We start from the raw sequence: 20140 nt of genomic DNA, 5'->3' as shown, positions 1-20140 counted from the left end.
TTCCTAAACCATAGTTAAATACATACATAAATAACAGAGGCTAAATGTACTCAACTGGTGCTTCTAAAATACGCCTACCCCGATGTACTTAACCTTAGCTTAGTACGAGGGAAGAAGTAAGTGAGGTGTAGCATAAATGTAGTATTCTTTGCGCCAAGAATCTGTCCAAGATTTCTCTTAGGGTCTAATCAGCTCCGTACCTTAGTTTAGAATGGAGAAGGTCAGTCTCGGGACTCGATTTCCCAACAACCCACAAGGGTAACTTGGAAACACTGGAGCTGGATTATTCGGCAGGAGAAAAGACAGTGTCTCTCTCAGTGCGTTTGCTGGAGGGTCGGCTTCCTTCGGCACTTGCTGAAGCAGGATGCATCGGGCCAGTAGATAGTCGAACTGCTCCAAACCACCGGGTGTTTGCTAAGGCAAGTGTGGGCATATTTATACCTTGAAGTTGCAGAGTTTGACGTAAAGGTGGACATAGTAACGTCATCAAACAGTCTTAGTTCTTTGAAAACTCCATGAGTTCTTGGACAAGTCAGTTCTCGAGCAAGGGAAAGTCCCTAGCTGCTGAAGCCGAGTTTTCCAAGAAATCGTTGTAGATTTTGAGAACTAGTGAAGTAGCCCTGCCGTATTTGGACTGCATGAGCTATGCCTAAATATGGTTATGATGGATCACTGACATAATATCGAGGGACAGAATATCGACTAGCAAAAATATTGATGACAAAATATCGACAGACAGAACATCGAGTTTGTATCTACAAACCGGTAAGTACAAAAATATCGAGTTAAAAATATCGTTTACAAAAATATAGTTTCGAAAAATAACAATGTTAAATTAAATTAATATTAAAAATTAGTTACTAAAATATACTTAAAAATACTTAAATTAACTTATAATAATTAAATAATTAATGAAAGTTATCAAAAAAAATTACAATCATATTTGTTAAAACATATATATATAGTAACATAATATAATTAAATAATATCCAATATTATTACCGAACGATAGCAGAAGTGTAAAAAATACTATTCCCACTCCAGAGAGTGCAACAGTAGGGAAAGCGTTGGATAGCGTAGAGGTAAAAATTAATATTCCCACTCCAGTGGGTGCAACAGTGGGGAAAGCGTTGGATAGCGTAGGGGTAAAAATTACTATTCTCACTCCAAAGTGTGCAACAGTAGGGAAAGCGTTGGATAGTGTAGGGGTAAAAATTACTATTCCCACTCCAAATAGTGCAACAGTAGGGAAAGCGTTGGATAGCGTAGGGGTTAAAATTACTATTCCCACTCCAGTGGGTGCAACAGTAGGGAAAGCGTTGGATAGCGTAGGGATAAAAATTACTATTCCCACTCCAGTGGGTGCAACAGTAGGGAAAGCGTTGGATAGCGTAGGGGTAAAAATTAGTATTCCCACTCCAAATAGTGCAACAGTAGGGAAAGCGTTGGATAGCGTAGGGGTTAAAATTACTATTCCCACTCCAAAGAGTGCAACAGTAGGGAAAGCAGTGGATAGCGTAGAGGTAAAAATTACTATTCCGACTCCAGTGGGTGCAACAGTGGGGAAAGCGTTGGATAGCGTAGGGGTAAAAATTACTATCCTCACTCCAGTGAGTGCAACAGTAGGGAAAGCGTTGGATAGCAAAGAGGTAAAAATTACTATTCCCACTCCAAAGAGTGCAACAGTAGGGAAAGCGTTGGATAGTGTAGGGGTAAAAATTACTATTCCCACTCCAAATAGTGCAACAGTAGGGAAAGCGTTGGATAGCGTAGGGGTTAAAATTACTATTCCCACTACAGTGGGTGCAACAGTAGGGAAAGCGCTGGATAGCGTAGGGATAAAAATTAGTATTCCCACTCCAGTGGGTGCAACAGTAGGGAAAGCGTTGGATAGCGTAGGGGTAAAAATTAGTATTCCCACTCCAAATAGTGCAACAGTAGGGAAAGCGTTGGATAGCGTAGGGGTTAAAATTACTATTCCCACTCCAAAGAGTGCAACAGTAGGGAAAGCAGTGGATAGCGTAGGGGTAAATGGGGAAAGCGTTGGATAGCGTAGGGGTAAAAATTACTATTCTCACTCCAAAGTGTGCAACAGTAGGGAAAGCGTTGGATAGTGTAGGGGTAAAAATTACTATTCCCACTCCAAATAGTGCAACAGTAGGGAAAGCGTTGGATAGCGTAGGGGTTAAAATTACTATTCCCACTCCAGTGGGTGCAACAGTAGGGAAAGCGTTGGATAGCGTAGGGATAAAAATTACTATTCCCACTCCAGTGGGTGCAACAGTAGGGAAAGCGTTGGATAGCGTAGGGGTAAAAATTAGTATTCCCACTCCAAATAGTGCAACAGTAGGGAAAGCGTTGGATAGCGTAGGGGTTAAAATTACTATTCCCACTCCAAAGAGTGCAACAGTAGGGAAAGCAGTGGATAGCGTAGAGGTAAAAATTACTATTCCGACTCCAGTGGGTGCAACAGTGGGGAAAGCGTTGGATAGCGTAGGGGTAAAAATTACTATCCTCACTCCAGTGAGTGCAACAGTAGGGAAAGCGTTGGATAGCAAAGAGGTAAAAATTACTATTCCCACTCCAAAGAGTGCAACAGTAGGGAAAGCGTTGGATAGTGTAGGGGTAAAAATTACTATTCCCTCTCCAAATAGTGCAACAGTAGGGAAAGCGTTGGATAGCGTAGGGGTTAAAATTACTATTCCCACTACAGTGGGTGCAACAGTAGGGAAAGCGCTGGATAGCGTAGGGATAAAAATTAGTATTCCCACTCCAGTGGGTGCAACAGTAGGGAAAGCGTTGGATAGCGTAGGGGTAAAAATTAGTATTCCCACTCCAAATAGTGCAACAGTAGGGAAAGCGTTGGATAGCGTAGGGGTTAAAATTACTATTCCCACTCCAAAGAGTGCAACAGTAGGGAAAGCAGTGGATAGCGTAGGGGTAAAAATTACTATTCCCACTCCAGTGAGTGCAACAGTAGGGAAAGCGTTGGATAGCGTAGGGGTAAAAATTACTATTCCCACTCCAGTGGGTGCAACAGTAGGGAAAGCGTTGGATAGCGTAGGGGTAAAAATTACTATTCCAACTCCAAAGAGTGCAACAGTAGGGAAAGCGGTGGATAGCGTAGGGGTAAAAATTACTATTCCCACTCCAAAAAGTGCAACAGTAGGGAAAGCGTTGGATAGCGTAGGGGTTAAAATTACTATTCCCACTCCAAAGAGTGCAACAGTAGGGAAAGCGTCGGATAGCGTAGGGGTAAAAATTACTATTCCCACTTCAGTGAGTGCAACAGTAGGGAAAGCGTTGGATAGCGTAGAGGTAAAAATTACTATTCCCATTCCAGTGGGTGCAACAGTGAGGAAAACGTTGGTTAGCGTAGGGGTAAAAATTACTATTCCCACTCCAGTGAGTGCAACAGTAGGGAAAGCGGTGGATAGCGTAGAGGTAAAAATTACTATTCCCACTCCAGTGGGTGCAACAGTGGGGAAAGCGTTGGATAGCGTAGGGGTAAAAATTACTATTACCACTCCAGTGAGTGCAACAGTAGGGAAAACGTTGGATAGCGTAGAGGTAAAAATTACTATTCCCACTCCAAAGAGTGCAACAGTAGGGAAAGCGTTGGATGGCGTAGGGGTTACAATTACTATTCCCACTCCAGAGAGTGCAACAGTAGGGAAATTAAATACTTCATATATTATTTCAATAAATATTAATTAATATCTCTAAAAAATTAATTACAAGTAATTACCAATTTAATTTAATATAATAATTAATCAATTAAAATTACAAATTTAAAATTAATTATCACAATTATTTACCTATTATTACAAATTAATTACAAATTAACAATTAATAATTTAACATTTAAAAATTAAATAACAATTAATTCAAATTAAATACAATTACAATTATTTATTTAATTAATTATAAATAAATTACTTTCCACCCTATTCCCCTATAAACCCACAACCCACTACAGAACATAAATTAGTAAAATTAACATAATTAGCAATTAATCAATTAAATAAAATTAATTGGCATTTCAAATTTAATTACCCATAAAAAATTAATTAACAATTAATTCTAAATAAATACCAATAAATAATTTTACATATTTAATTAATTATAAATAAATTACTTCCCACCCAATTCCCCTATAAACCCACAACCCGCTACAGAAAATAAATTAGTAAAATTAACATAATTAGCAATTAATCAATTAATTAAAATTAATTGCCAATTAAAAATTTATTAATTACCAAATATAAATTAATTAACAAATAATTAAAAAGGAATACCAATAAATACATTTACATATTTAATTAATTATAATTAAATTACTTCCCACCCTATTCCCCTATACACCCACAACCCGCTACAGAAATAAATTACGCAAAAATTAAAAATACAGAAATCATTAATTAAAATAAATTATAACATAAATACACACTTTTCACACATATAATAACATAAAAAACACTATAAAAAATTAGATATTAAAAATTCGATAATTTTAATAACCTATATTATATACTTCGATATTTTAACTATCTATATTTTTAACATTCTATATTACATTACTTACCTTAAAAACAATATTTTTGATGTCTATATTCTGTCCATTCGATATTTTGTCCATTCTATATTTTAAACTCGATATTATGTCCATTCGATATTTTGTAGTCGATATTTTGACTGTTTACCGGTTATGATTTCTATGCCAATATAAGGATATGGTGATTTCTACCTATATAAGGGCATGAATCAGGAAAATTACAATAGGGTCCTATAATGATACATAACAGAACCAATTGACCCTTCTTCGACTAGCCCCGCTACAGTGACTCCACTGGACCTGATACAGGAACTGTTTCAACCTCCACCAGAAGCATCCTCAAACATCTTGCCTCCATCGGCGTCAGGGCGTTTCTCCTGGCAATTCCAACACCGGCCTTTCCTGCTCCCCGTTGTGATTCGGCAGCATTTCTTAACCCCTTCGATGCGGATGACAAAGCCAGCTCGTCATGGGCGTTACCTGCGCTACGCGCATGACGAGCTGGCTTTGTCACGTAACGCGGGTTTTTAGAATTTTCAGCGTCCAGCGGGAAAACCCGCTAGCCGCATGCGGTTAATACCATGTACTCTATCTTTGCCAGGACATCGACGCCGAATGGTCTCCCTGTTAATGCCATTTGGCTCCTCCCTTTCTGGACCTACGCTGACTCGTCTAACCTTTAATGTTGCTCTCAGATACTTCACGCCGCATCCCGTTGCCCCATCTTCACTAACCCTGCTGCCACCTCCACCTCTGCTCCTTCTCCCTGAAGTTGCGCCCCTGAACAAGTTGTACAGCGAAACTCAAAGACTGTTGGAGAAAAAGAGTACCGAAATAGGATTCATGACCTATTTGGATTGGATTGATTTAATACACCTGAGCGGCAATTATGGCAATGACCAGGGGCAAGAATTTGTGGGCATGTGTTCTGAAAGTGGGCTAGATATCTCTCCATAGATGGAAATGGACAAACCAGCTGGGCCCCCACGTTGGAAGTGATGTTCTTCCGTTTAGTAGTAAAGAGGTCAACTGTGGTCCCAGCGCTGCAGCTCCCTACAGTGGAAGTTAACAATAAAATCCATAACAAGTTCCTCTAGCCAGAAGTGTTTACTGCCTTTAAATTAGGCTCTGCTGGACTCAGTCCTGGTGGCCTGGGAGAGACCAATCTCCACCACAGTGGTCAACTGACTTGTGGCACAATGCTATTGCCCTGCCCTGGGAGATCCTCCATTTATCTATTGCCATCCCACGCCTAAAAGCCTGGTTATCCAGACATCATGCTCATCCGAACCGTCAGCTTGGACCTTCACAACAGGTCACTCAGACATAGAGTCTAAGCACCTGAAGGCCTAAGCAAAAAAGCCTTTTTATGCTTGAAACATGGTATTTAAGTCCCTCAATGCAACTTGCTTCCTAGAACACTACACCCATGCCCTATTGGATATTGCTCAAGTAGTTGTGCCTCACGTACCAGAGGAGATGAGGGCACACTTCTAAGAGGTGATCCAGGATGGTCAGAATTCTGCACTCCATATAATAATATTTGGACTGGGCACCCTCTATTCGGTAGCCAGGGCCATGGATACTTCTATCTTTATTTGCAGAAATGTCTACCTACACATTTCTGTTTTCTCGCCTGATGTCCATACCAGCTTCATGTACCCCCTAGTAAGGCATTTCTTCATAAGAAAATGGCAAATTGTAGGATATCGCAAACACAAGGACATGATGGACGGAGCACTGAACCTTTTCAGACACTCACACCAAGTCACAGATCTGGGTTGAATCCATCCTCGTTCTTTAGCTCACTTCGCCACCCCAGTTCAGACACAGCTATATGCAAATCAGTCTTGACCCTGTGCCTCATGGGAACAGTCCAGCCCGAACTGGCAAGCCATGTCTTCCCTGGATTTAATGTGATTTTTTTCTGAATTTAATGTGATCTTTTTACAGGAAGCACACTTAAAATCATGTAATCTGAAATTAGTTATCCCTAGATATTTTTCCCACACTATTATTGCCTCTTTGGGGGCAGCGGTGAGTGGAAAAACCTAAAACTGCAGCACTATGGCTCCACTTTCAGCAAAATTATGCCTTGATTGATCTGTGGAGAATAGATATTCTTGGTATATTGTATAGTGAATGGCTGCCTGTGGGCCACCCAGCGCTTTCCCAGTTATCGTAGAATAGCCCAGGAATGAGATTGCTCCCTGAATAGCCAGGTCTTTAAAGCTTTGCGGAAGGGGAGTTCCTGCTCCAAAGGACAAAGTTTGAGGGGGAGGGAGTTCCAAAGCTTTGACGGCAGAATAGACTTGGAGGGGTCTCGCCAGCGCAATCTCCTAATCCTAGGAACCTTGAGTAGGTGGGCAGATGCTGATCTCAGAGACCTGCTGGACACATACAGAGAGGCTACTTACCGTAGCAACTGAGGACCTCTACTGTTTATTGCCCTATAGAGGATGCTTAGGGACTTAAACTGGATCCAGTTCACCCCCGGAAGCCAGTGGAGATGCTTGAGGGCCTTAGCAGGTTACTGACATTTAGAAGTGCCTGTATGAAGTCAAACGGCCGCGTTCTGCACAATCTGCAGTCTTTTGACCACATAGCACGGAGAACCGAGGTATTCCTATAGTCTAGGCGTGCCAGCACCAGGGCCTGAACAATCACTCTTCTATCTGTAAAAGGGAGGAGTTAAAGACTTTTAGTCAATAATCTCAGAATGCCAAAGAAGCTTGTCTTGACTTGGTGTTCCATTGTGAGTCCATAGTCTAGCCATACACCCAGGCGCTTTATTAGGCCTATGGGGGTCAGTGGCTTGCTTGGACAGTCTGGAATGGGCATCTGGACACTGCTCCAGGAGCTTTTGCCCCACAACATGACTTCCGTCTTGTCCTCGTTGAGTTTTAGTTTGCAGCCAGCCATCCAGTTGGCTACTTCTCAAAGGCATGGCGTTAGGGATAGATGGTTTGAGATATGGTATAGGGAAATAGACATAACCAACTAGGTGTCATCAGCATAGGAAACCAGTGAGAGTCCATACGATTGCACAATGTCAGCTAGGGGGAGCATGTACTAATTAAAAAGTGTAGGGCTCATGTAAGATCCCTCAGGGACCCCACAATTGAGGGAAAGATTTGTTGAATAGTGAGTCGGATCTAAAACCTGAAAGGTTTGGCCCTTCAGAAAAGAGGAGAGCCATTCAAGTGCTCCAACCTTAAGGCCGACATTTGACACTCTGAATGAGCGTAGAATGATCCACAGTGTCGAAGGCAACACCTAGATCGAGGAGGTTAATAGCTGCATATACTTTTTTACCTTTCTTGTTTTTGAGAAAAAGAGCAACTTGTTTTTAGGCCAACTTCTTTTCAGATCATACAATACTTTCGTTGGTAATAGAGATAGATGTTTATACTAGGCCTAAACTCAGATGACGATTCAATAAACTACTTCTTTTAGACCAGACCTTGAAACAAGAAACTAGATCATTAAGTAATGATTTTTTTCAAATCCTCCCTAATTCAGCATAATTTTTTTCAGCGTGGATCGCCAAGGCAAGGTTTAGGGGATATGTGATTGTTTATAAGTTGAGGGTATATAAAGAAAGTTTGAGGAAAGGTATGGGGATTGCAAAAGGCTGTTGACTCTGCAGTAAAACAACTTGCCAAGCAAGGTGCAACAGAAGATGAAAAAATTATGTCCGAAGCAAGTCAGAACCTTAGGGACTTTTTATGGCGGTATGAAATATGCAAGAAAAAGTCCTTTCAACAGAAATTATAAGAGGTCAGGAGGCAGGCCAACTCCTTGTATGGTATTCCAAAATAGGAGCTAAAACAACTTGTAACACTTGATAGTCAATCCCAAGACGAATGAAGAAGTTACTCATAGTGAAGATATTAATTTTAAAAAATCCAGCATTATTAAGAAGTTTATCAGATGTCATATTGGTCTCTCACTGAAACGTTGACTAATTTCTTAGTTTCTTTGATCTACTTAAACTCGTAGAAGCCAGAAATATCTCTCATAGCAAAAGTGATTTCTAAAAAGGTATAATGTCGCTTATGCCATTGGCGGCAGGACCAAGAACTTTGATTGGCTAGCTACAACATGAAAAGTAATGCTGTAGCCACTTTTACAATTGAAAAATTATTTGAAAAACCAAATAGGCAGGGAAGGGATATCCCGACCCCTTTATTTTTGTAGGGGGCGGGCCAAACTGAATAAAAATATTTTTTGGGTTCATCGCGGACTTGCAATACTCCTGCAAAAAGCCAGCGTAGTGGCCCTCCTGTGTTCCCACTGGAGTACTATGGGACCATCAAATTGTTTTAAAAAAAAAGTTAATATGGAGTTGGGGTCTTTAGGGTGCTGTCTGCACACGGAAGGTTGGCTGACCATGGGGGTTGGGCATAAGGCTGGCCACAGGCAGTGGTAGTCTTGGGGGTGGGCACAGACATATTGTAATCACACTATTCATTTAAAAATACATAGAAAGTCATCCAATGAACCAAAGGTTAAAGTAGAGTTTCACGTAACTAAGGTAGGAACATTTTTACTGACATAAAAAAAACCTTAGAAATTCACTGAAAAAAACAAAGGTCAAAGTGGAGTTATAAGTAGATCTACTAATAATAAAAAAACTATCCTTCAAAAAAGCAAAAGAACAACAGAAATTCACCAGTTATACGTAACTGACCTACATATAACTTGAATCGCTATGAAGTACATCACATATTGCATCATTGATGCCATCTGAAATCTATAGCAGTGCAAGTCATAAGTAGGTAAGTTATGTATGATTGGCATGTTTCAGTGTTTTATTTTGCTTTTTACAGGGTAATTGTTTATTATTAGAAGACCTACTTATACCCTCACTTGAACCTTTGTTTTTTTCAGCTACACAAAGAAAAAAATCGAAATCACTGAGGTTACCACTATTTCCAAGTGGTTCTAATTAACAAGTTTATTATTTAAGCACGAAAAAATATTTTTATTTGTGTTTCAGTGACGAACGTTTTACCTTAGCCACTAATATACCACACCTATTGCTTCTCTGTTTTTTAATTATTTCACAGCAGTGCAAAATCTTGTGACTAACATTTCCTGTTCATCCATCATCTTGTAGCCTTCACGTTAATGACCCCGGTATTCAAGTGTCTACATAGTATGGGTACATTCTATCTTGCAGGTATGCATTGGTGACCAGTTCTCTCCAGGTCATTACGGGCACTGATTCCAGTCCAGTGCTTTCGTGTGATAACGTGATGCACAAAGGATACCAAAGCCTTGTTTGGCTTTCACTGACCTACATAGGCTAACACACGTGAACACTATGATTTGTAGGTGAAAGGTTCTGGAAAGGACACAACGTCCGTAATGACCTTGTTTAACCACCAACATAAAAAGACAATTGATGCTCACATTCACTGCCCACCTGCCTTCTACAAAAATGCACTTAATGCTCAGCAACTATAGTGAGGAGCTCATGTGCTCATGTTATGCATCTCCCACTTTCAAATATTGCTCGATGTATAGCCACCTTCTTGTGCTCACTCGTCATACAGTTTTCCAACTCACCGCATAAAGCCGTAGCGAAAAGAAATTACCTGCGATTAACCAGCCGAATGAGAAAGCAACGAGCATCCTCATGAGCGTATAAACCATCAAATGTGGGCCAAGGAAATATCCGATTAAGACGATAAGTATGTTAACAGGCCCATTAACAAGAAGGTATATGGGTATGCGGTGTTCCAAGTTGCAGTCATATAAATAGATTGCACCTGTGGGTGAACAAACACAAGAGATGAAGCATAGTGATAAGGTGCTGCATTCGTAAAATTGGTAGATAGCACAGGTGTGAATGTGTTTTTTTTATAAACAAACTTTATTAGATTTCTTATTTCGGTTCACAACAGCCAACATGAAGCACAGGGAGCCATTGTAAGTATATGCACAGCATACAACATGGCGTACATAAAAGAGTCACATTCTCATATATCCATTGAGTGAACCACCGAAAAGAAAGAAACTTAAAGGAACCATGCTACTGTTGGGGAAACGGCCATTACAACGAGGCCGTTTCAACGAAAACCATAACCACGCATGCATTACAACGCATGCGTGGTTACAACGACAGCTTTTACCACGCATACTTTTACTACGATGTACGTAGTAAAGGCATGTGTGGTAAAGGGTAAAAATTAAAAAAGGGGGTTTGGGGGGGCTTGCCCCCCCAAAAATAAACCACTAACCTTTAGAGGAGATGTGCAGGAAATCGGCGGCGCAGGGGAAGGAAACGGCCGTTTTTTTTTTCATTTATGACGTCACCACGGAAAAAACGTGGAGAAGGAAAAGCGTGAAAATAGTATTCCGTTGTAACGCATGCGTGGTAAAGGCATGCGTTACAACGGAGTTCGTTGTAAGATCATACAACCCTACTGTTGAGCAGCAAAGAGGATAAAATCTAGGTAGCATGTTTATGTCCCTGGATACTCGCCCCGCCCTCTTCTGTTTCATCAACTACATGTCCACTGGTACTCAACGCAGGCTATACACGAGGCAGCACCTCCTGAACAAGAGCGCGGTCTGTGCAGTCGGCCGTGCCAAGACAATTTATTTTATCTATTTATTTGAAAAGTTTTACATAGCGCTACTAGACCCGGAGGTATCAGAGCGCTTTACATGAGTTTATACAGTTTTGCTCTCGCAACTACAATACGGTATCACATAAACAGTACAATGACTGGTGAGTATTCAAGGAAACAGAAGCAGATTCTTTAGTGTGTTCTTGGTCACAGCAAGAAGATGGTTTATTCTCTCCAGACTTGAGGAATGTCATACAAAGCCGACACGTGTTTCGTCGTGTACAGTTGAGTCAACACGACTCTTCAGGGCTGGTGATACAAGAATGACATATGCAAATTCAGTAATGCGTCTTATCGTTGTGACATACTGCAAATGGTGACAAGATGTGCAACCAACATGCAGTTGTGGCGTGCGTCTGAGTTCGCACATGGTGGTCGTGTATGGTGATGACGCTGAAAATCTGGGAAGTGTGCCACCCCAAGGATGTGGGTGGTGACCCTAGGGTGGCGGTGCACAGACGTGAGGTCCTGTGACATAACGCTTGGGTGTGTGGTCACACTTAACACATACACGGTGATCTTGCACTCCGAAGGTTCGTGCGGTGGTGAAGCATCCAATAGAAAATTATAATAGTGAACTATTGTGTGGGGATGTTGGTGATGGACTATAACGGTAACGTGATGTGGTTTGGAAAGGGTGTTATCTGTAATATATAAAAGCAAACAAAAATTAAGTTACGGCGCAAAGAAATCTCTCTCTACATGATGGATTAATTACCTTAGGGCTCGATTCAATCGTAATAATTGACATTAGGTCTGGACTTATATTCATGTGCTGTATGGTTATATAGGAGAGAGACTAAAGGAGAAAACACAAAAAGGATCATTAGGAAAGCATTCCAAAGGGGGATGGCATCTATTCAGTATAATAGATGGCGGACAGCGGATGCGGTATTCTTACCACTGGTTAATCCATATGTGACTAATTAGAAACGATATGTTCCATAAAAATGATCACGTAAAAGGCACTTATGTCTTAGTAATCTGCCTTCTTGATTGCGAGATATCTTCGAATTTAGATACTCTATTTGAGACAAGGCAACAAAAAGAAAGGAAAAAAAGTCACATTGGTTCAAACGGCTAAAGCGCGGTGTGACACAGTGCTTTAAAAGACATTACATCTCGTGTTGACGATGAGCCTAAAGAGGCTTAAACTAACGGAATACCTGACTACTGGTGTGTGTCAGGCGGTAACCGGGAGGGGATCCATCTGATAAAAGGCTCGCTAGAAACGGGTGCGTTTCTTAAGTGGCGGTGCGCTGTAAGGGATAAAGGAAAAGTAAGCGCACGTGTTAGCTCTAAGAAAGCCCAGTTCTGTGGGCTTTAAAACGTACATTTCTAAAGGAAGAAAAATGACTTGTACAGTGTCTTTCATTCTCGCTTACCCGTATTACGGTATCCCTCCTCCTGTGGTTCCCGGGCGTCGTCTCACGGGTACGGACGCGGGACCAAATGGGAGGGGTCGCTTTGTAAAAATAATAGACATCAAAGATGTCAAAGTGATCGGTGGCGAGAAAAAGATGCGCCATCTTTGAAAGGAAAAAGTGTATGGCGATATATCCAGTTCTGAGATATTATCGTCTCATCAGGACGAGAAGAAAATAGTTTAAAGAAAGGAACCCACAGTATATGAACCAGCACAAAATGCATGTCTGGAAAGTATGGGTAAACTGGTCGCAGGGGTTGCTAGTTAGGACTCGTGGATGTAGAAGATGTCGGGGTGTGGGAGGACTAGAAATCGACGCCATCTTCGAAAGGAAAAAAGTACAAGGAGATGTATATTGGCTGAGAAATAGTTCTTCTCACCAAGGATAAAGTGGTGAAAGCGAAACAGTAAACAGTAAAAGGTCTATAGTGGGGGGCGCGTCAAAAATGACTATATGGGCGTAAAGATTCCGATCGCAGTACCTAAACGAGGTGATGATCGAAAATTGAGTAATATCAGCAATTATGTTGACGCATGGTCAGTGGCTAGTTGTGCTGTGAGGTGAGCTGAATGAAAGTTCTGATGGCCCCTAGAGTGAAGGTGCCCCACTATCACCACTTATTAGTGAGCTTTTCATTTTTTTATGATTCAAAAAACATTTATGGTCTAGGTTCTTACATAGTATGGTTATTTAACAACATTAGATCATAGTATGGGTCAAAACATTACATGGTACAGTATCTCATGAAATCATGTGTCAACACAGTACAGACAGTCGGTAAACTAATTATCTTCCTAGAGCATTGTGAGCATATCTAGCGGTGTCTGTGTTTAACACTGTGAGTTCCTAGCTGATCATACAGCAAAGATTCAGTTAGTCTTTGTAAAAGAAGGGTCCCCAGGACGGCTGATTAGTCGCCCAAGAAGAATTGAAGCTCAGGATCGTAGTTGAGCCCATGTTCCACGCATTGTAAACGCATGATCCATGTGGCCTCCCTACGTCTGAGCTTCAGTTCGCGGTTGCCCCCTCTGATATCGAGGGGAATCATGTCTATCCCGAAAACACGTACTTTGATATCATCTTCCAGAGGTTGACATTCCGCTACATGTAATGCTACCGGGTATTTGGGGTCTCTCTTCTGAATAGCTCTTATGTGTTCCGAAATTCTTTCCTTGAAAGTCCTGATGGTGCTGCCTACATAGAACTTGCCACAATGGCATTCTATAATGTATACTACGAATTTGGTCAGACAAGTGATGTTATGTTTGATTTTGTAGATAGCTCCATCAGGGCCTGTAAACGTTTTAGTGCCATGTTTACCCCAGATGCACATGGAGCAAAACCCACATTTGTGGAAGCCAAGACCTCGTGTGGACAACCAGTCCCGCACTGTTGTGTTGTGGGGAACTGTTGGGCTCAATTTGTTTCTCAGGGTGAAGCCCTTTCTGTATGTGATGGATGGTCTGCTTGGAAGAAATTCTTTAAGTACAGGATCATCTGTTAGGATTTTCCAATGTTTATTGAAACTCTTTTTGATGTAGTAGTTGAGTGCATTGAATTCTGTGATGAGTCTGATTTGTTGACTGGAGGACTCAACCTCCGTACGTGTCTTCAGACAGTCTGGTCTAGGGATGACTCTGGTTTTTCGTTCTGCCTTTTGGAGGGATGAGCTCGAGTAACCTCTCACGTAAAACCTGTTTTTCATGTTTGTAATGCAGTTGTCGAATTCAGTTGCTTCACTACAGTTACGTTTTGCTCTTAAGAATTCTCCATATGGGATGGATCGTAACTGGTGCTCAGGGTGAAAGCTGGAAGCATGGAGTAAAGAGTTACAGGAGGTGGGTTTCCTGAATAGTTTAGAATGCAATTGGTTATCCTTCACATAAAATTCTAGATCTAAGAATTCCATATTGGTAAGGCTGTGGCGCATAGTGAAGCTGATTTCCCACAAATTGTTATTCAGATACTCAAAGAAGGAAAGAAGAAGTTCCTCAGATCCTGACCACAAGAGAAAACAGTCGTCAATGTATCGCCCCCAATAGACTATGGAGTCGATATATGGTTTACCTTTGGTGCCCCAGATTAAGTCAGCTTCCAAGGCCCCCATAAAGAGATTGGCGAAGGAGGGTGAAAATTTCGAGCCCATGGCTACTCCCTTCTTCTGTCTGTACCAATTCCGATCAAAAATGAAAAAGTTGTTCTCTAAGATAATCTTCATCATGTGTAGCAGCATGTTGGTATGTGCCCATAGTGAAGCCGGTCTGTTAGAAAGAAGTTTGGTAATAGCATTGATGCCTAGTTCAGGATTGATGCTGGTGTACAGGGACACCACATCCAAGGTTACCAGTCTGGTATCTTGTTGCCACTCTATGTCTGACATGATGTTTAATATGTGTTTCGAGTCTTGTATAAAAGACGGAAGGTTCTTGACTAGAGGTCCCAAGAAAAGATCCACATATTCTGCGATTCTTTCGGTGGGGCCCCCAATCCCCGATACTATCGGTCTGCCTGGTGGAAACGGTAAATTCTTGTGGACTTTGGGTAAAGTATATAGCCAAGGATACGTAGGTCTGAAGACTTTGAGGTACATGTATTCATTGTCATCCAGAAGACCAGATTGTTTCCAGTTCAGTAGGTGTCCATTAAGTAGTATTGTTAGTGGACCCATCGGGTTATGGTTGACTGGCTCATAGCAAGAGTCGTCACTTAGTTGGCCAAGGACCTCACTGTTGTAGTCAGTCAGATCCATGACCACCACGTTACCCCCTTTGTCCGCTTCCCTGATGATAATGTTGGGGTTGTCGCTAAGAGTAGAGAGTGCTAACCGTTCCCCCTTGGTCAGGTTGTCTCTATATTTGAATTTGGTGTTCAGGTTTCTGATGTTGGTGCTGTTGAGATCCTCAAGTACGTGTCTGTGGAATTTGTCAATATTATTACCCCCCGCCAGTGTGGGAGTCCATTTGGATCTACTCTTTAGGCCACTCGTTATACTGTAATCGGTTTCGACATCAAGCTCCTCAAGGAGCCTTTCCATTTCAAGTGGACTGTCTTCCCTGTCTGTCAAAGAAAGAAGCAGGTGTGTGGATTGCACATCTTTAATGGTCAAAGGTACATTGTCAAAAACATTAGGAATGTGTCTAGGCTGTTTCTGCATATCTTGTGATCCAGCAAAATGTTTCTTAAGTTTAAGATTACGTATGAACTTAAAAACATCAATTTTGGTTTGACATATGTCCCCGGTGGCATAAGGATTAAAGTTCAAGCCTCTACTGAGTAAGGATATCATGTCTGGTGTCAATGGAAGTGAGGAAAGGTTAATGACTTGTACTGTGTCAACTGGTATAGTTAGTTCCTCTGTGTTCCTGACCTTAGTTTCCTGCGATATTCCTCGCTTGTCCCTGCGTTTCCCCCTGTGGGGTTTGGGTCTACAGCGGCCCTTGGTGGCTGTGTCCTGTTGCCTCTCCTTACTCGTTGCATCTCTAAAAAAAAGGTTGAATTATTAGGTTCTGCGTTGGCTAGAATCTCGTTCTCTATGTCGCTGAGTCCAGTAGAACTCAGAGAGGTGGTGCTGGAATTGGCGGAATTGGTGGTGGTAGATCTGCCAGTCTGTGAGCCTGCCTTCGGTTTAGGAATCAGGGAATCATATTTGCGATCAAAAGTGTAGATTCTGCCATTTTTGTAGTCTGCCTCATCCCTTTTGATTTGACGTGCCTTTCTGCTCTGGATTTCGGATTGATGTTTAAGAAGAATCTCATCCAGTAGGGTGTAATTCTTCACGGTGGCCTCAGGTTTATTCAAGTCTTTAATCTCTTGTTCTACAACAGAGATTTCTGATTGTAGTAAGGCGGTCTTCCGATCAGCACTCTCAATGAGAATATCCATTAATGTAATAGAATTCTGATTCAATGAGTCTTCCCATTTGATCATGAGATCCCGGTCTAGGTCATCATAGGTCGGGAAGATATTGGACCGTAGTCCTCTGGGAACTAGTTTGAGTTTCAAATAGTGTTTCAGGGTTGCTCCATCCCACCAACGGGAGTTTTCCTGTTTCTTTAGTTTTTCAAGTTTAAGGAACTTGTCTCTTAAACCCTCTATACGTGCAGGACCTACCGTGGCTGATGCCTGGTGTGTGGGCATGCCTCTGGCCAGGTTCTCAAAGAGATCTGCCGCTGCTTTGTCTCTGTCCATGGTGTGGTGGACAGATATGCGAACACAATTAGGGTCTGGTAGTGCAAAATGTAACGTGGAGGCACCCAATCTGCCAACTTTGAGAAAAACTTGAAAGGGGTTTTTAGAATTTCAGATCTCTCGGGCGCACTGCCTCAGTTAATACGTTACAGAGTGTGGAGTGACAGGTTAGTGTGTAGTGCGTGAAGAGCAGGCGGAAAAACACCCTTAACCGTCTAAAAAAGTCAAAGGACTAAACAGGTATATACAGTTTTGCTCTCGCAACTACAATACGGTATCACATAAACAGTACAATGACTGGTGAGTATTCAAGGAAACAGAAGCAGATTCTTTAGTGTGTTCTTGGTCACAGCAAGAAGATGGTTTATTCTCTCCAGACTTGAGGAATGTCATACAAAGCCGACACGTGTTTCGTCGTGTACAGTTGAGTCAACACGACTCTTCAGGGCTGGTGATACAAGAATGACATATGCAAATTCAGTAATGCGTCTTATCGTTGTGACATACTGCAAATGGTGACAAGATGTGCAACCAACATGCAGTTGTGGCGTGCGTCTGAGTTCGCACATGGTGGTCGTGTATGGTGATGACGCTGAAAATCTGGGAAGTGTGCCACCCCAAGGATGTGGGTGGTGACCCTTGGGTGGCGGTGCACAGACGTGAGGTCCTGTGACATAACGCTTGGGTGTGTGGTCACACTTAACACATACACGGTGATCTTGCACTCCGAAGGTTCGTGCGGTGGTGAAGCATCCAATAGAAAATTATAATAGTGAACTATTGTGTGGGGATGTTGGTGATGGACTATAACGGTAACGTGATGTGGTTTGGAAAGGGTGTTATCTGTAATATATAAAAGCAAACAAAAATTAAGTTACGGCGCAAAGAAATCTCTCTCTACATGATGGATTAATTACCTTAGGGCTCGATTCAATCGTAATAATTGACATTAGGTCTGGACTTATATTCATGTGCTGTATGGTTATATAGGAGAGAGACTAAAGGAGAAAACACAAAAAGGATCATTAGGAAAGCATTCCAAAGGGGGATGGCATCTATTCAGTATAATAGATGGCGGACAGCGGATGCGGTATTCTTACCACTGGTTAATCCATATGTGACTAATTAGAAACGATATGTTCCATAAAAATGATCACGTAAAAGGCACTTATGTCTTAGTAATCTGCCTTCTTGATTGCGAGATATCTTCGAATTTAGATACTCTATTTGAGACAAGGCAACAAAAAGAAAGGAAAAAAAGTCACATTGGTTCAAACGGCTAAAGCGCGGTGTGACACAGTGCTTTAAAAGACATTACATCTCGTGTTGACGATGAGCCTAAAGAGGCTTAAACTAACGGAATACCTGACTACTGGTGTGTGTCAGGCGGTAACCGGGAGGGGATCCATCTGATAAAAGGCTCGCTAGAAACGGGTGCGTTTCTTAAGTGGCGGTGCGCTGTAAGGGATAAAGGAAAAGTAAGCGCACGTGTTAGCTCTAAGAAAACCCAGTTCTGTGGGCTTTAAAACGTACATTTCTAAAGGAAGGAAAATGACTTGTACAGTGTCTTTCATTCTCGCTTACCCGTATTACGGTATCCCTCCTCCTGTGGTTCCCGGGCGTCGTCTCACGGGTACGGACGCGGGACCAAATGGGAGGGGTCGCTTTGTAAAAATAATAGACATCAAAGATGTCAAAGTGATCGGTGGCGAGAAAAAGATGCGCCATCTTTGAAAGGAAAAAGTGTATGGCGATATATCCAGTTCTGAGATATTATCGTCTCATCAGGACGAGAAGAAAATAGTTTAAAGAAAGGAACCCACAGTATATGAACCAGCACAAAATGCATGTCTGGAAAGTATGGGTAAACTGGTCGCAGGGGTTGCTAGTTAGGACTCGTGGATGTAGAAGATGTCGGGGTGTGGGAGGACTAGAAATCGACGCCATCTTCGAAAGGAAAAAAGTACAAGGAGATGTATATTGGCTGAGAAATAGTTCTTCTCACCAAGGATAAAGTGGTGAAAGCGAAACAGTAAACAGTAAAAGGTCTATAGTGGGGGGCGCGTCAAAAATGACTATATGGGCGTAAAGATTCCGATCGCAGTACCTAAACGAGGTGATGATCGAAAATTGAGTAATATCAGCAATTATGTTGACGCATGGTCAGTGGCTAGTTGTGCTGTGAGGTGAGCTGAATGAAAGTTCTGATGGCCCCTAGAGTGAAGGTGCCCCACTATCACCACTTATTAGTGAGCTTTTCATTTTTTTATGATTCAAAAAACATTTATGGTCTAGGTTCTTACATAGTATGGTTATTTAACAACATTAGATCATAGTATGGGTCAAAACATTACATGGTACAGTATCTCATGAAATCATGTGTCAACACAGTACAGACAGTCGGTAAACTAATTATCTTCCTAGAGCCTTGTGAGCATATCTAGCGGTGTCTGTGTTTAACACTGTGAGTTCCTAGCTGATCATACAGCAAAGATTCAGTTAGTCTTTGTAAAAGAAGGGTCCCCAGGACGGCTGATTAGTCGCCCAAGAAGAATTGAAGCTCAGGATCGTAGTTGAGCCCATGTTCCACGCATTGTAAACGCATGATCCATGTGGCCTCCCTACGTCTGAGCTTCAGTTCGCGGTTGCCCCCTCTGATATCGAGGGGAATCATGTCTATCCCGAAAACACGTACTTTGATATCATCTTCCAGAGGTTGACATTCCGCTACATGTAATGCTACCGGGTATTTGGGGTCTCTCTTCTGAATAGCTCTTATGTGTTCCGAAATTCTTTCCTTGAAAGTCCTGATGGTGCTGCCTACATAGAACTTGCCACAATGGCATTCTATAATGTATACTACGAATTTGGTCAGACAAGTGATGTTATGTTTGATTTTGTAGATAGCTCCATCAGGGCCTGTAAACGTTTTAGTGCCATGTTTACCCCAGATGCACATGGAGCAAAACCCACATTTGTGGAAGCCAAGACCTCGTGTGGACAACCAGTCCCGCACTGTTGTGTTGTGGGGAACTGTTGGGCTCAATTTGTTTCTCAGGGTGAAGCCCTTTCTGTATGTGATGGATGGTCTGCTTGGAAGAAATTCTTTAAGTACAGGATCATCTGTTAGGATTTTCCAATGTTTATTGAAACTCTTTTTGATGTAGTAGTTGAGTGCATTGAATTCTGTGATGAGTCTGATTTGTTGACTGGAGGACTCAACCTCCGTACGTGTCTTCAGACAGTCTGGTCTAGGGATGACTCTGGTTTTTCGTTCTGCCTTTTGGAGGGATGAGCTCGAGTAACCTCTCACGTAAAACCTGTTTTTC

At 41.8% G+C, this 20140-nt stretch overlaps 1 protein-coding gene across 6 annotated transcripts in view; it reads right to left on the bottom strand.

The window, feature by feature from the left end:
- The window catches only part of LOC144782893 (uncharacterized), an 853036-nt gene that overhangs the window by 406905 nt on the left and 425991 nt on the right, over nt 1–20140 (bottom strand). For all 6 annotated transcript variants that reach the window (XR_013601298.1, XM_078662148.1, XM_078662146.1 and 3 more), the window contains one exon: nt 10159–10332. Coding sequence is in view for 5 of the 6 variants with exons in the window: in XM_078662148.1 (XP_078518274.1) it covers nt 10159–10332 (174 nt within the window). In the remaining variant the exon portion in view is untranslated. The remainder of the gene's footprint in view (nt 1–10158; nt 10333–20140) is intronic.

Source organism: Lissotriton helveticus, chromosome 9 (assembly GCF_964261635.1).
Source record: "Lissotriton helveticus chromosome 9, aLisHel1.1, whole genome shotgun sequence".
NCBI classification, from domain to species: Eukaryota; Metazoa; Chordata; class Amphibia; order Caudata; family Salamandridae; genus Lissotriton; species Lissotriton helveticus.
The sequence above is the reverse complement of the archived record's forward strand: the minus strand, read 5'-3'. Positions and strand labels throughout refer to the sequence as shown.